General features: G+C 35.3%; 1 protein-coding gene across 1 annotated transcript in view; it reads left to right on the forward strand.

The window, feature by feature from the left end:
• Lama2 (laminin, alpha 2) overlaps positions 1 to 15,506 on the forward strand; it is a 544,126-nt gene that overhangs the window by 314,383 nt on the left and 214,237 nt on the right. The window contains exons 15-17 of the mRNA XM_013026778.1: positions 1,295 to 1,406; positions 5,437 to 5,550; positions 10,688 to 10,815. Of these exons, the coding sequence (XP_012882232.1) occupies positions 1,295 to 1,406; positions 5,437 to 5,550; positions 10,688 to 10,815 (354 nt within the window). The remainder of the gene's footprint in view (positions 1 to 1,294; positions 1,407 to 5,436; positions 5,551 to 10,687; positions 10,816 to 15,506) is intronic.

A 15,506-nucleotide genomic window follows, 5' to 3' on the forward strand; every position in this document is an offset into this window, starting at 1 on the left:
TTGATTCTTCAGCACCACATAAGCAAAAAGAAAAGAGCCAGGAATGGTACTGTGGCTCAAGTGGTAGAGCACTAGCTTTGAGCTGAAGAGCTGAGGGACAGCGCCCAGGCCCAGAGTTCAGGCCCCACAACCGGACCCCCCCAAAAAAAGAAAATATACTTATTACCTTACTCATGTATCTGTTACTCCTTTATACAATATCTTTGCAATAAAAAACATATTATAAATATGTTAGAAACAATAGCAAGAAAGAAAAAACCACTTGTGTTCCTATCTTGGGGTTCATTTTGCTTAACATCATCTTATCTGACCTTTTCTGCTTGTCTCAGATATATACTAATTATTGCAAATAAGGGAAACCATGAGAACTAGGTTTCTTTGTGCCTCGCTTACTTCACTTAATATAATTTTCCCAAGTCTTTCTATTTCCTAAGAAATGGGGCAATGTCATTCTTTCTGATGGAGGCTTAGAATTCCATTGTGTATGTGATTTTTTTTTTGTTGCTTTGTATGTCCTCCTCCACAGTATAACCCCTATTTTCACTGTATTGATGTTGGTATAATTTGGGGACCAGAAGGGAAAAAAACAATTTATTTAAATTGGGATACAGGTTGAACCATTGCAATAATGAAATGTACAAGACACTATGTGGAAAAATGAACTTTACAATATAGGTGGGGGTGGGGGTGGGGGGGATGTAGTTGTGGAGATGGGAAGGAAGGGATGGTAGGGGAAAAACAAAGGAGGAGGCAACAATGTTTTATAAGAAATGTACTCATTACCTTGCTCATGTGATTGTAACCCTCTGTACAGTATTTTCATAATAAAAAACTTATTTAAAAAATAAAATGGCTATGCCAAAAAATATATATATTAAAAATAAAAAAGAATAAAAAAGAAATGTACTCATTACCTGATTTATATAATTGTAACCCTCTGTATATCACTTTGCAGTATAGATTTTGTATTTTAACATCTATACATCTAGATAATATATTGTACAGTATAGGGACAAGAAGGAAATAATCAGTATGTGTTCAGCAAAAATACAGATTCATTTTTTTCCAAAATATTTTCAATCTACAATTGGCTTCATTGATGGATTCAGGGTAGTGCAGGCTTACTATATAATGAATGACCAAAGAGTTATAAAGTCACAGAAAATCACCTAGCATTCTTTCTCAGCATTCTTAAATTGCTGTATTTATATCACTGTTGCTGTACCAGTCATCCAGCTGTATAGGATGTAGGAGCTTGTTTTATTTACTTATCATAGTTTTCCTCCCTTCCCAGGTTGAGCTCTGTTAACCTTGAGTCTGCCGTCCTTTATCCTACGGACGGGAGTGTCGCATCCTCTGTGGAAGTCTGCCAGTGTCCGCCAGGGTACAGTGGCTCCTCTTGTGAGGTAAGTCTATAAGAATGTGTCTTCAGCATGTTCTGAGTCCCTTGAAAAGATGTTGTCAATGAACTGTTCTAAAAGTAGGTATCCTGAAATTTTCCATTGGTACTTCTTCAAACGTGTCCTAATGTATTATTTAAAGAAACTTGAGGCTGGGTACCCATGACAGACGCCCATAATCATAGCTACCAGGAGGCTGAGATGTGAGGATTCTGGTTCAAAGCCAGCCTGGTAAGAAAAGTCCTCATGAGACTCTTATCTCTAATTAACTACTCAGAAAAACAGAAGTGGAGCAGTGGCTCAAAGCGTTGAGTGCTAATCTTGAGCAAAAAGAGCTCCCAGGCCCAGACTTCAAGCTCCATGACTGACCAAAAAAAAAAAAAAAAAGAAGAAGAAGGAGGAGGAGGAGGAGGAGGAGGAGGAGGAGGGGGAGGAGGAGGAGGAGGGGGAGGGTGAGGAGAAAGAGGAGGAGGAGGAGGAGGAGGGAGAGGAGAGGGGAAGGAGGGGGAGGTGGGGGAGGAGGGGAAAGAGGGAGAAGAAGAAACTTGAAAAACTCTAATATCTATCAAAAAGTTATGGCTTCAAATAGAGCGCTAACCATACAATGTTATCTACAAATTATACTTGCTTTTCAGGTCTTCAGCTTTACTATCACTGAAAAATACATCTTATATTTGTTTGTATACTATTTAATTTATTGTACAATGGATAATCACAGAATATCATCTCAAAATAGTTTCCCTCATTCTTATATTTTAAACATTTGTTGTTGCTGTTGTTTTGGCTTTTCTTCAACTATTTAATTCCAGCATGCTTTCTTCCACTTCATTCCTAACAGCTTAAGCACATCGTGGCCATGTGAAGCCCATAATCTTAGAACAACACACCAGCACAAGATATGAGAGAAATGGCAAGCTCTAGAAAAGTCTTTACCTTCCTTTGACTTGTTCATTACCTAAAATTTGAGATATTTTGTCTCATTACTCCAGATTTATAAGAATTATTTTTTCTCAGTGTCTTAGTGTATCACTTTAAGGAAATTTTTTATTTGGTTCTAAGTCACTTCTCATAGACTGAACACTGATTCTATTTGAAACCTGGTTAAAAACAATGAACATCATTTTTCTGATATGGTATAAGGAATGGCTTGCAGAAAAATAAGAGTTTAAATTCTCTACAGTAGTTCCTTGAGGGAATTACATGAGTGTGTTAAGATGTTCTGCTTCATAGCACTACCCCATTATACCATTTATAGAAATACTCCAGGCCTTGATCTGTCAGTTTTCTTGTACTTTAAAATAATGCATGTTTACAGAGGATACCAAAAGCTAGGAAGCATATTCATGGTGAATGCGTTTTCCTTCACATATCAGCTCCCATTTGCCTATCTAGAAATACAACTAAATATAATTCCTTGAAGTACTTGCTTTTCCAAAACTTATATAGATAAGAGAAAAAATTATTATAGGCACAAGTAAGCTATATCAACCCAAATTTGGCTTTATGTATAAAATATACTATCTTTTTGATTAAAGAATTCTTTTTATTTTTTGCCATGGGGCTTGAACTCTGGAACTGGGCACTGTCCCTCAACAATTCAGCTCAAGGCAAGCACTTGAGCCACAGTGCCACTTCCAGCTTTCTGGTGGTTTATTGAAGCTCAGAGTCTCATGGACTTTCCTGCCAGGGGCTGGCTTTGAATTGCGACGCTCAGATCTCAGCCTCCTGAGTAGTAAGGATTACAGGCCTGAGCCACTGGTGCCGGGCTAAGAATTTTTTTTTTTTTTTTAGTTAGTTGTGGGGCTTGAACTCTGGACTTGAGCGCTGTCCCTCAGCTCAAGGCGAGTGCTCTACCACTTGAGCTACAGTGCCACTTCCTAAGAATTCTTTTACTTACAAGGCCTTCCAGGCTTCGTCTCAAACCAGAAAGTTTACATTCCCATTCCAATTGCAATCAGAACTACTTTAATTCCATTCTTCCTTTACTATTCTATTTTTGGTGAATTCTGTATATATTTGATAGCTCTTATAAGTTCATCCATATAAATTGTCTATAAGCAAACAAGAATGAATTCTGTTTCTAAAGAGCTGATCATCTGCTTAGGCAAACAGAATGAAAACCTATGAAAAATAGGATCAAGACACTTGATAAATAGGGGAGTGATAAATGGCACTAAGCAAAATGTGATGATCACTGAGGTGAACGCTGTTGGGGGAGACAGGTGTCTGGGAAGGTCCTGCAGATGCTGCATAATGATAAATGTAGATGAAAAAGAGAACCAAGCAAGGCTGGAAAAAATGGACAAAGAAATAGAAAAGGGAGGGAATAAAACCTCCTGCACTTCTCACACAATAATTATTAAACAAAGTTACTTTAAAAATCTATAAAAGAGCTTAGCTGAATCCTGCATTGAAGAATTTTGGAACTCTGAAGTTCCTTTCTTCTAATAATCTATTATTTATCAAAACTTTCTCTACCAACACTGGATATTCTCAACTATCCTTTCCTGATTTTTTTTTTAAAATTAGGCTTAGATTATATAGCCATTCTCTTTAGTTCTGTTATTAATATACTGCATCCCTTTAAAGGCTGAATTAAGTACAGAAACTGTATTTAACTACTTAATTCTAGCTTGTTCAAAACCTGTAGCCAAAATGAGTTCAGATGTCCCCCATTATTATTATTTCATTTGGGGCGTGATATTCATCCAGGACAGTAAATTGATTAGATAGTCAATTGACACTTTATGGTTGTTGTTCTTTGCTGTTGTTGTTGTTTTTGTACTGTGAAAATTAAGAGGAAAATTAAGAGGAAAGTTGTTTTTCTTTGCTTTCCAGATATGAACCATGTGAAATATGAAACATGTATTCCTTTTTCCACATGTGTTATTGGTGCTCAGATTGAGGAGTCCTCATCATATCCTAAGGCAGAAAGAGCTTTTCAACAATACACAGCACAATTCTATATGCTTTCTAACTGCAGTGGTTTCTCTCATTTCCATTTTCAACTGAACAAAAGCCTCTTTATGATATATGATGCTGTAGTTAACCATCCAGAAATATAGTAAATAGCCTGCAAAATGCAATTATAACCTGAAGGGGGTCATAAAGTTCCCAAAGGGCAACAGTATTTGCCTTGCAATTATTTTATATCTCACTCAGTCTATAGAAATCCCCACAGAAATGGAACTTAATTAAGAATGATGGCAGACTCAGAGAAGGCTCATAGAACAAGTAACCTAAGACCCACATCCTCAGTGGGAATAGGAATTGTGCTTTTGTATTGTAACACGGACCTCAATTTTATAAAGCAATGATGATTAGAATCAAAGCAAGAATAGAATAATACCAGAAATAGATCTTTGGTAGGTATATATGCCAAATAAATCATAGATTATGTGAAATTGAGAAAGCACAATAGAATGGAAGGAATTTAGGAAGAAATTAAGAAATTATGCAGGGATGGGAGTCAGCTCTGTGAGCTGTAAAAAGTAAGGGAGGGGCTGTAAGGAAGAGCAGGGAAAGGTAGCATGGCTTACAAATGACTTCAAAGATGTACTAAAAGTGAAAGGGTTAAGGGAAGTTGGCATGTGGGCAAAGAGTGCTCTCCAGAGCTGAACGGTTTGGGATGACACCGTGTGCCCTCTTCGACAAGATTCTGTGTGAGTCCTTTTAGGCCAGCTGCTTTATTTTCAATACTTTTCCTTCAATTTTCCTGTCTGTGCTTTTACTTTCAGCCTGTCACATTTCAATTCTTTATATCTGTACTTTATTTTACCATTTCAGAAGAGACACCAAGCTAATGCTTCCTCTAATCTCATACCTGCCAATAACGCTAAGGTCAGTACGAAGCCCCCCCATGTCAGGGGAATAGTGCTCTGGTAGTGCTTCCGCACTAGTTATGCTTTGGTTAAGCATTTCCTGAGTGTGCTACTCAAGTTACTTTCTATTATCAGGGGGAAAAATGAAACTTACATTTGCTTCTCTTCTCTACCCCCCCGCAATAGCGAGAACTGACTGAAATCTTATCTTTTAGTCCTGTTGGCCTAGGCACCGAAGAGTGAACGGCACTATCCTTGGTGGCCTCTGTGAACCCTGTCAGTGCTTTGGCCATGCAGAATCCTGTGATGACTTCACTGGGGAATGCTTGGTAAGTGCTTTCTCCATGGTGCTGAGTGACAGACTGACAGCAACTCACAAAAACTCAGCTGCCTTTCAAACCTGGAATTTCTGAGTCAAGTGATTTGACAGCTAAGCACTGGTGGTCCTTGCCTGCAATCCCAACTACTCAGGAGGCTGAGATCTGAGGACGGGAATTCAAAGCTAGCACAGGTAGCTAGACCATGAGTCTCTTATTTCCAATGAATGGCCAAACATCCAGAAGTAGATCTGTGACTCAAGTGATAGAATACTAGCCTTGAGCAAAAATGCTATGGAACAGCATCCAGACTCTTAGTTCAGGTCCCGATAACCTCTCTCCACCCCTCCCCCACAAAAAAAGAGAATAATTTCACATCTTAATGAACTGAGTTGGCAGCTTAGAAAATTTTCATATGTGATCTTACAGCAAGAATTAAGTAGTATTTATTCCTATTAGTCTAAAAACTAAAGTAAGATCAGATACATTATTATCAAGCATAACTAATAACTGAGATGAATATCAAGCTCCCTAAATCTACCAAAAGTAGACTGCTTTCCTGAAAGAGAAAAATGATTTAGAGCCCCATAATATATGTAAAACAGTCTATACAACAATTATGATTTAGTACTTATAATAGTTTTTTCCACATTGAAAATGAGGATATACTGCATGTTTTAATTTCAATTTTTCATCATTTAACTAATTGTAAAATGTCGTGTATAGATTTAAAAAATAATAAATGTATGTAGCATATATTCACCAGGGTTGTCTCTCGCTTTACAATAAAGTTCATACTTATATCCAGAAAACAAGCTCTACAAAGTGCCAAGCACTTTCCATCCTGCTAAGAAGCCTTAGGAAGGGAGAATTACTGTGAATAGACAATTCTGATTAACTCAAGGGTATGAGTGTTTTATATTGTCTGACATGGCATGAAGCTTGAAACAACACTTCTCATTTCATTAGTCTTGCAGAAACACAATTTGAAACAGTGCCAATTTAGGAGGATATCATACTCTCATTTCCCTGCTGAGTTTGAGGCAGACACTGTTATCTGTAATTCTTAATGTTTCCTTTCTCCTGCTCATTTCTCCCTCCTCTCCCTTCTCCTTAAATGCTTCTGGGAAAAATCCAAAGTTGAAAAAAAAACAACACAGGGCTTTTGTTTCAATGTAATTTGGCATTTAGGTTTATTGATGCACTTTCTGCTTTCTCTATTTCTCTATATAAGATTTTGTTTAATTGCATTGCAGTATAAAACATGATAGCCATAATTTGTGGATGAGTAGATTTTTTCAAATGGCATTTTTATGAACAGAAAGACTAAGTTATTTTCATTTTAATGATTCCACAGCCTTTTAAAACATACCTTGGGAAAACTATCGAATTCCTTTTAAACACTTTATTAACATGCAGTAGGAAATGCACAGCTGAAAGCTAATATGGATTTGTCTTACTTACCGTAAAAAAAGACAAAAATAAATATGTCACAGTACCAAATTCATAATATTCCTTAAGGTAATATGTCAAGTTGAATTAATTGAGATAAAATCAAATGTTACTGCTGGGCCATTTTGTGATATGATATTTTTTTGGAGGGGAGGCCATCTGCTTGAGAGGAAAAATAGTTTGTTTTTAAAAGAAAGAAGGGGGCAGTGATATCTGCAGCCCTTAACCAATGAAGCTGGTTTATTGACTGTTTATTGGATAGATAAAAAAGGACCCATCTTTCAGCCGAGGGTATTTAGGGAAACATAGATGGTCTGGATCATGAAGACTAGAGTTTTCTTGAACTGTTGTTGATAGAGGTTCCTGATGGATACTTTCTGGAGATGTTCATGTGTTTTTTTTCCTGAAATTCTATTGATTACTGATGTACATATTAATTCTGATATGATCTGTAAGGAGAAAAATATTTAAGATTGCCTACCAAGGTCATTCTTCCCTTCCAGTTGTTTAGTTTAGAATTTCCACTTCAACTTCTTTTTAATTATCTGTGGCATATTTTTCTACAGATATTCACCTGACAAACCTCTGCAGTTATATGGACCTATAAAAACCAAGATTATTTAGGGCTGGGTGTGACACTATGCCTGGAACCCCAGCTATTTGGGAAATGGATATCAGGAGGACTGGGTTTGAGGGCAGGTTGGGTAAAGCAAAATGAAAGTTGGTAAGACGTTCCCATCTCAATAAAACAAGCTAGGCATGGTGGTGTAGGGTCATGGTATAAATCTGGCCTCAGCAAAATCTAAAAAAGTAAATAAAGCAACATAGTCCTAGGAGCATGGCTCAAGTTATGGAACCTTTCCAGCATATATGAGTTCCTGAGTTCTAACCCCCAAACTGCCAAAACAAATAAGTAAAATACAGGGAAGGAAAAGGTCATTTTAACCCAAAGAAATTTGAAGTGACCTTGGAAAACATTCAAAACCGCATAGGATGGTTGCACACTTTTCATTCTTGTGATACTTGATGGCAAACAACACTTGGAAGATCCTTTACAGCATACTTAACAAAGGTGCTTGTAAAAGTAGCATGCTTATCAGTGAAACTCTTCCATTTTTAATTTCTGCTTTATGGGTATGTAATGCTTTTTTATAGTTTCAACTACTAGAATACTCGAGTTTTATGATTATTAATGAAGCATAAAATTAGGATGGGTAAGAAAATTATTACCTCTCTGTCTCCTTTAAGTCAGTAGTTATAGACAGCAGGTTCTCCTGGTTATACATAATTTGCAGTTGAATTTTAGAAATTCTGGTTTTAAACTAGATAAGCTATAATCAATATTACAATGTCATCTAAAATATTATCAGCCTAACTTAATTGTACAATGAGTTTTCATTGTGATATTTACAATTGGCATATATGATTCTACTTTTGGAAATCCATAGAATGAAATAAAATTTCATTCTGTCAACATGGCAAAAAGCAAAGAATTTAAAAAATATTAAACCAATTACAAGGCTCAACTCGTTTATCCATGAACTGACTGAAGGAGGATATACTATGGGGAGGAATCAAAACAAGTAACTACTCTGAGCAACTAAAGTACTGTTTAGCTAGATGAATAGCAGGAAGTAGAAATAGGCAAAGAGAGACACAGCAGGAAGGATGGTGAGCAAATGCAATCATTATCTTCAATGTGCATTATGTAAAAAATGAACTATGTAATTGAGGGTAGGGATAGGAGGGGAGAATGGAGGAGAACAAGGGAAAGGTGACTTATAACTTATGGAGTTGCAACTCCTTTGTACAAACAATTATTTGGTAATGATACAGCCTAGCTAAACTTGGAAAAATCAAGAAGTGATATAAAGATCCAGTCAAAAGGAAAAAAGTATCCTTTATTGGCTCATATTTTGGGATCCTATATAGGCTCTATTATTCAGACAGTTTTTTCTGGTTATCCAAGAGCTTGAACATAGGACCTTGTGCTCAAAGCTGGGCTTCTACCCTCTGAGCCACACTTTTACCTCTGGCTTTCTGCAGATCCATTGGGGATGAAAGTCTCACAGACTTGCCTGCCCTGGATGGCTTCACTCACGATCCTCTTATCTAAGTCTTCTGACTAGCTGGGATTACAGGCATCAGCTGCCAGGGCCTGGCCTCAGATAACATGTAATAGTGAAGTTAACTGTTATATTATGTTAAAAAAGTAAAAAAAGAAACTTGTACTAAATAATTCTGAGAATGAGTTTTAAGTATTTTTAAAGAAAAACCTGCTTTCAAGTATCAGCAGTTATTATGGAAATACAACTTGGTTTAATTTGCTGGAGGTGGCATAGTGTTTCAGTGCTTGAAACCTTTATAAATTACCAACTTGACTTCATTTCACAGAATGCAAATGGGAAGGCCAGAGTTACCTGTTTGGATTATATTTTAGATTTAAAAAATCTGAACTCTCAAGGACTCTAAATAAGTTCAAAACTGTGAGCTCATTTTAAAACATATTGAAGTAAATGATAGTTTAGAACTTTTATTAACTTAATATGACTATCTGACTGGTCACCCAGGTTAATAGATTTTTACTCTGTTTAATTTATATTTTAGCTGTTTTATTCATACATTAGGTTATACATCATAAAAAGTAAAAGCTACATACCCCTGAAGTCTGATAAAGTCTTTTCAGCATGGAAGAAAATTTGTAATTGGCATATGCTTATTAATCTAACATTTCAGTAATACATATACACACTGTATGATTTTAATAGGAATTATACATCACTTACTGTATCATTGGCAACTGAAATTATGTCTCTGTGATGTCTGAACATGATAAAAATTTATGAATTTTACTTTTGGAAGTTTTAGAGACAGTTCTAGTGTTTGGTTGACTGGATTGCTTATCTTTACACCTGTCTTGATGAATTCTATGAACAGAGCCTTAGCTGAGGAAGGTACTTTAATTAGCATGAAAAAATAATATAAATTATTTGATTTTATTATAAACATGTGGTTTTTATACTTGAAAATGAAATGGTATCAAAAGGTACAAATTGGTGGGAAAACATAGTCTTGTTTTTCTTTTCAAAATGTTGAAAGAAAATCTTTGTGTCATGTGATTTCATTACATATTGCTATATGCTTAAATTCTTTCAATTTTCTCAACATTTAATTATGAGTAAAACAAGCTACTCACTGACAGAACACAGGAACTCATTGTCCCAATCATCTGAGTCCACTAAGTTCTGAATTAATGGCTGAGTAAGGGAGCTCAGTCCCAGGGAATTTGTATGATTAGCCCACAGTTCTCATTAAATCAGCAGTTTTAAAGTCACACAATTGATTTTTACCTAGTATCAGCTACAATTCCCATTAAACATATGTCATTAGGTCTTTATAACTCTACACACACACACACACACACACACACACACACACACACACACACACAATGTGAAACTTTTATATTAAAAATTCCTAACAAATTTCAGTCATTTATTTTGCATGTATTGAAACATGTAATTTATAAGGTAGATGGTATCTTTCAATGCTGTTTCTTTGCTGTCATCAATAATTTAGTGTGGAAAATTTACATTTCCTGATGAGAAGCAGAATAATGATTTTGTAGCTCTATTGGAGGCCACATGTTGCCACTTGAGAGGAAAATAATAAACTCTAATGTACATTTCCTCTTCAGAACTGCAAGGATCACACAGGTGGCCCTTACTGCAATCAGTGTCTTCCTGGTTTTTATGGTGATCCTACTCAGGGATCCTCTGAAGACTGTCAGCCCTGTGCCTGTCCACTGATCATTTCATCCAATAAGTGAGTAACACATTTGCAGTCCTACAAGTACACTGTTGATATCAGATGTACCCCGTCACTTTGCATGTATAAATATATGCAGGAACTTTTCAGGAAGGAACTAAGAGTTTTTAATGTAAAATTCTGTATTTAATGACTATTTGTTTTGAAGGACTTAAAAACAACTTTAGCTCAAGATTTGGCTGTTTTCATATTTAAGAGACACACATTCTATGCACACCTACATATACTATTCCTGAACTATCAGATATTCCATGTTATATATGTCTACCTTATTAAATCAATTTAATAGCAAATACTATATCTTAATTGTATGAGTAGATTAACCGTATATTTTGAAAAGGTTTAATATACAAATTCTACAATTTCTACCCATTTTTCCCCTGGTTATTCATCAAGTACAATAATCTGTGGGAACAGATTTTTTTAAAAAAAGAAAAAGGAAAAAATATACTTTTTAAGAGAATACTCTATTTAAGCCACTAAAGTTAATATTCCCAAAGGCAGGCTATTGTAAACATTTATTATTATCCATTTTATCTTAATTATATTCTTATTCTATTGTTTCATTTATTATTTTATTCTGTGGTATTGGAGTTTAGACTTAGAGCTCTACATTTGAAAGGGATGCTCTCTACCACTTGATCCATGCTCAGCTAGAGCTTTATTTTTTTCAGATACGTTTTGTTCTTTTTGCCTGGAATAGCCTCAAACTGCAATTTTCTTTTCTGTGCTTCATGTGTGAATGGGATTACAGGTGCAAATTACCACATTGACCTTGTTATTTGCCACATCTTTTTAGATGTCTGGTCAAGCTACGTAAACTCTATCTTGGTCCATTCATCATTCAGAATGTAAGTTGGCTCCTTTCGTAGAGCTCTTGTGAAAATCATACAAATAAAATTCTATACTTCCATCAAAAAGAAGGGCACTGTCTCATTTGTTAGGAAATTGAAAGCCTGAGAAAAAAATCATACTAACTGAAATAAGCCAGACCCAAGGAAATATAGGTCCCATGGTTTTTCTCATTTGCAATAATTAGTATACATCTAAGATAATTTTATCAAATGAGCAGAAAAGCTCAAAAGCTACATACATATGACCATATAAGATGATGTGAGGCAAAATCAACTCCAAGATATGGACATGAGATCTTTCTTTGTTGTTGTTTTTAATGTACTATGTGATTTTTTTGTTTCCTTTGTTCTTCCCCTGTGGTATATCCCCTGGTTGTCACTGTACTTGATTTTGGTACCCTGCATCTTGTATATACATTTGTCTAATTTGGGGAGGGGAAGGGGAATTACAAAATGTTGAAACAAGGACACAGGTGACCCATTGCAACAATGACACCCACAAGACAGTATATTAGAAATGAACTTCACAACTTGCAGGGGCGTGGGGAGTAAGGGAGGTAGAGAAGGGAAGGGATAATGGGAGAACAACAAGGGAAGGGGTAACAATGCTCAACAAGAAATGTACTCATTGCCTTACTCGTGTAACTGTAACATCTCAGTACAACAGCTTTACAAAAAAATAAACTTAAAAATATGTAAAGCACCCAAAATAGTTGTCAGACATGATCAGCCATAAATTGTCAACTTAATTAGAGCTAAAGACATTAGTGAAAAATAGGAATTCAATTTCTTTCTATTTCTTATTTAATAAAAAACAATATTCATTTTGTTATTTCCCTTTCCCTCCCTAAACTAGAAAATTGTATATACAAGATGCAGGACACCAAAATCAAATACAGTGACAACAAGGGTTATACTATAGGGGGAATAACATACAAAAGAAACAAAAAATTATATAGTACTTAAAAACAACAGCAACAAAGAAAAACACCTCTTGTATCCATATCTTGGAGTTCATTTCACTTACATGGTCATATAGGTTGGCCCATTGTAACAATAAGACATACAAGACACTATGTTGAAAATGAACTTTACAACTTTACCTTACTCATGTTACTGTAGCCCCGCTGTACACTATCTTTACAATAAAAAAAGAAATGAACTCCAAGAAATGGAAACAAGAAAAAAAATACAAGTAGCCAGGCATGGGTGGCTCATGCCTGTAATCCTAGCTACTCAGGAGGCTGAGATTTGAGGATCATGGTTCAAAGCCAGTCCAGGCCAGGAAAGTCTGTGAGACTTTTATCTCCAATTAATCACCAGAAAAACAGAAGTGGTACTGTGGCTCAAGTGGTAGAGCACTCACCTTGAGCTGAAGAGCTCAGGACAGCACCAAGGCCCAGAGTTCAAGCCCCAGTAACAAAAAAAAAAAAAGAGAATTTTAAGTGATAAAACTAACATAAGTTAATTTACCTACTTACCAAATTATCAGCAAGGATCTTAAAAGATGTGAAAATAGTTTTGTGTATATCAGTAACTAGAGTATTTCCAGAGCTTAGATGAGCACAAAACTAAATATCCTTTGGCCACAATAAGGATCCGAAAAGAGGAAGAAAGCATGCAAGAAAGTACTGGGAATAGTGACTAAAAGGAACACATTAAATACATTCCTCGGCAGTAATGGCTCTTCGTCCCTATTTTGGACACAACATGATACAAAATTTGCTGTGGTTTATGTATGAAGTGTTAAGTCACATATTGCAAGACACTCACTGTGACCCAATGACATTCTCTTAACCATTTACCCATACACGAAGCTTGTGATGCTACACTAACATTTGCCTAGGAAAGCAGAGATGGCTTCTGGAAATTCAGTTGTCATGCGTCTCCTTCCCAAACACTGTGCTGTCAGTGTTTGCTTAGCTATCAATTCAGTCATCCACTGAACCATGTCAGTCCTGGCCCAATACATGTATAATTGAATTTAGAGACATTGTAGATTTTTCCTTCAAGTCTGGCCAATATTACTACAAATGAAGAAGAGCCACGAGGAAGAGAGGTTTGCCTGGATTATAATGGGCATCCATGAAGCATCTTTGCCTCTGTATTTGCAGTTGTGCTACTCTGAAAAGAGATTCTAATTATGCTGTTACTAAGCAGAAAAGAAATGCAGCAAATACAAAATCTCATCCACCTGTGACAAAGGAATCGGTGCCCATGTCCAATAAGGGTGTTTCCTAAAATAAATGCATTCCAATTTTATTTAATTATCTTGATCTTGATTCTTAAAGGAATAAAAGAGGAGCAACATGTTTTATTCTCTGTGTTACCACTGCCATAAAGTAGAAATTATCTAATTTTAAGGTGCTATTAATTACAGTAAATAATTATTAAATTACTAAATCATAGTTTTATATCTCGTAATAGAATTAAGATGAGATTTTTAAATGTCAGATATACATTTTTATCATAGCATTTTATGAGGGGGGGAAGAATCAGTGATCATCTAATTTGTTTATAAACCTTATAGCTAAAATTATGCAGTCATTTAAATTTAAAACAATCTAGAGAATTTTCATAGTTTAGTTATACAATTATGATGAGGAAAATACATCTGATAGCCTTAAAGGTGTTCTTTTAAAAAATCAAAAACCAATGAGGCTTTTACAGATCCAGGGAAACTAAGGGAACTATCCTTTAAAAGAAACATTTTTGAGAGTGATACTATAATCTGAGTTCAGAACTCTGAAGTATCAATTGAACGTAAAATTCAGGTACAACTCAGAAGATGGGATTTGAATTTTTACAGGTTATTCTGGGGTGGGGGAAGGAAAAAAGAGCTAAAGATTGCTGAAACCTTTGTCTGAAGTGTAAGACTTCAGCTAGTTTTATCTTGGTGATTTATCTATTGATTACTGGCCATAAATCTTATGTATCACAAGTATTTGGCTCTAAATTTCTTAGATAATATTGCTAAATAAATCAAATGTGTAGAGAGATAGAGATAGATTGGTATAATTACTATGATATATGAACACAGACAAGCATATAATATTTAAATCATACATATATATCAACTTCATCAACTATTTGCAGTGTCTACTGTTGGCTTGGCCTTTTCATCTTGGTGATGTATCTATTCTAGCTATAGATGATAACTAGGTAGTGAAATATAACTCTAGACAAACAAATAAAAGTAAAAATAATTCAAATGCTTTATAGTCACTGATTTCCAGAATCACATAGTTTAAATAAGATACAAATGACATAAATTACGAAAAGCCTGGAACACTTAAAGTGTGCTTGAATAGATAATATGTGCTTGAATACAATAGTGTTGTTGAACTCATTATAGATTTTTATCCTTTTTAAATAAAATTGAAAATGTTCTTGGCACAAGCCTGGACAGAATGTAGGTCCTTCCTTCAAAGTTGTATCTACTACTATCATTGTAAATACTTTTTCCTTATATGTATCAGAAATGCTAAAATTAACCTTTGTGAAAGATTTGAACACTTACAGAACTGACTTTAGGATTTACTTAAAAAATTAGTGCTTATAGTTGGAAAATAGAAAATTCTAACTCAAAACAAAACTAATAATAACTGAGTATTTAGGAGGGGTTATTCTGATTAAAATATGCATATAACATGCACATATGAAATATACAGGCACATGAAAACCCTCAGTATAATTTCTACACTAAAAAATGAAATATACTGAAAAATGAACGTCAGGAGAATAAAACAGGCCCCATGGTGGTGGAGTGAGAATGGGGAGAGTAAGTGAGGTGAAGAAAAGTCAAAGGACTTATATACATATATGAAAATAGAA

Source organism: Dipodomys ordii, unplaced genomic scaffold (genome assembly GCF_000151885.1).
Source record: "Dipodomys ordii isolate 6190 unplaced genomic scaffold, Dord_2.0 Scaffold97, whole genome shotgun sequence".
NCBI classification, from domain to species: Eukaryota; Metazoa; Chordata; class Mammalia; order Rodentia; family Heteromyidae; genus Dipodomys; species Dipodomys ordii.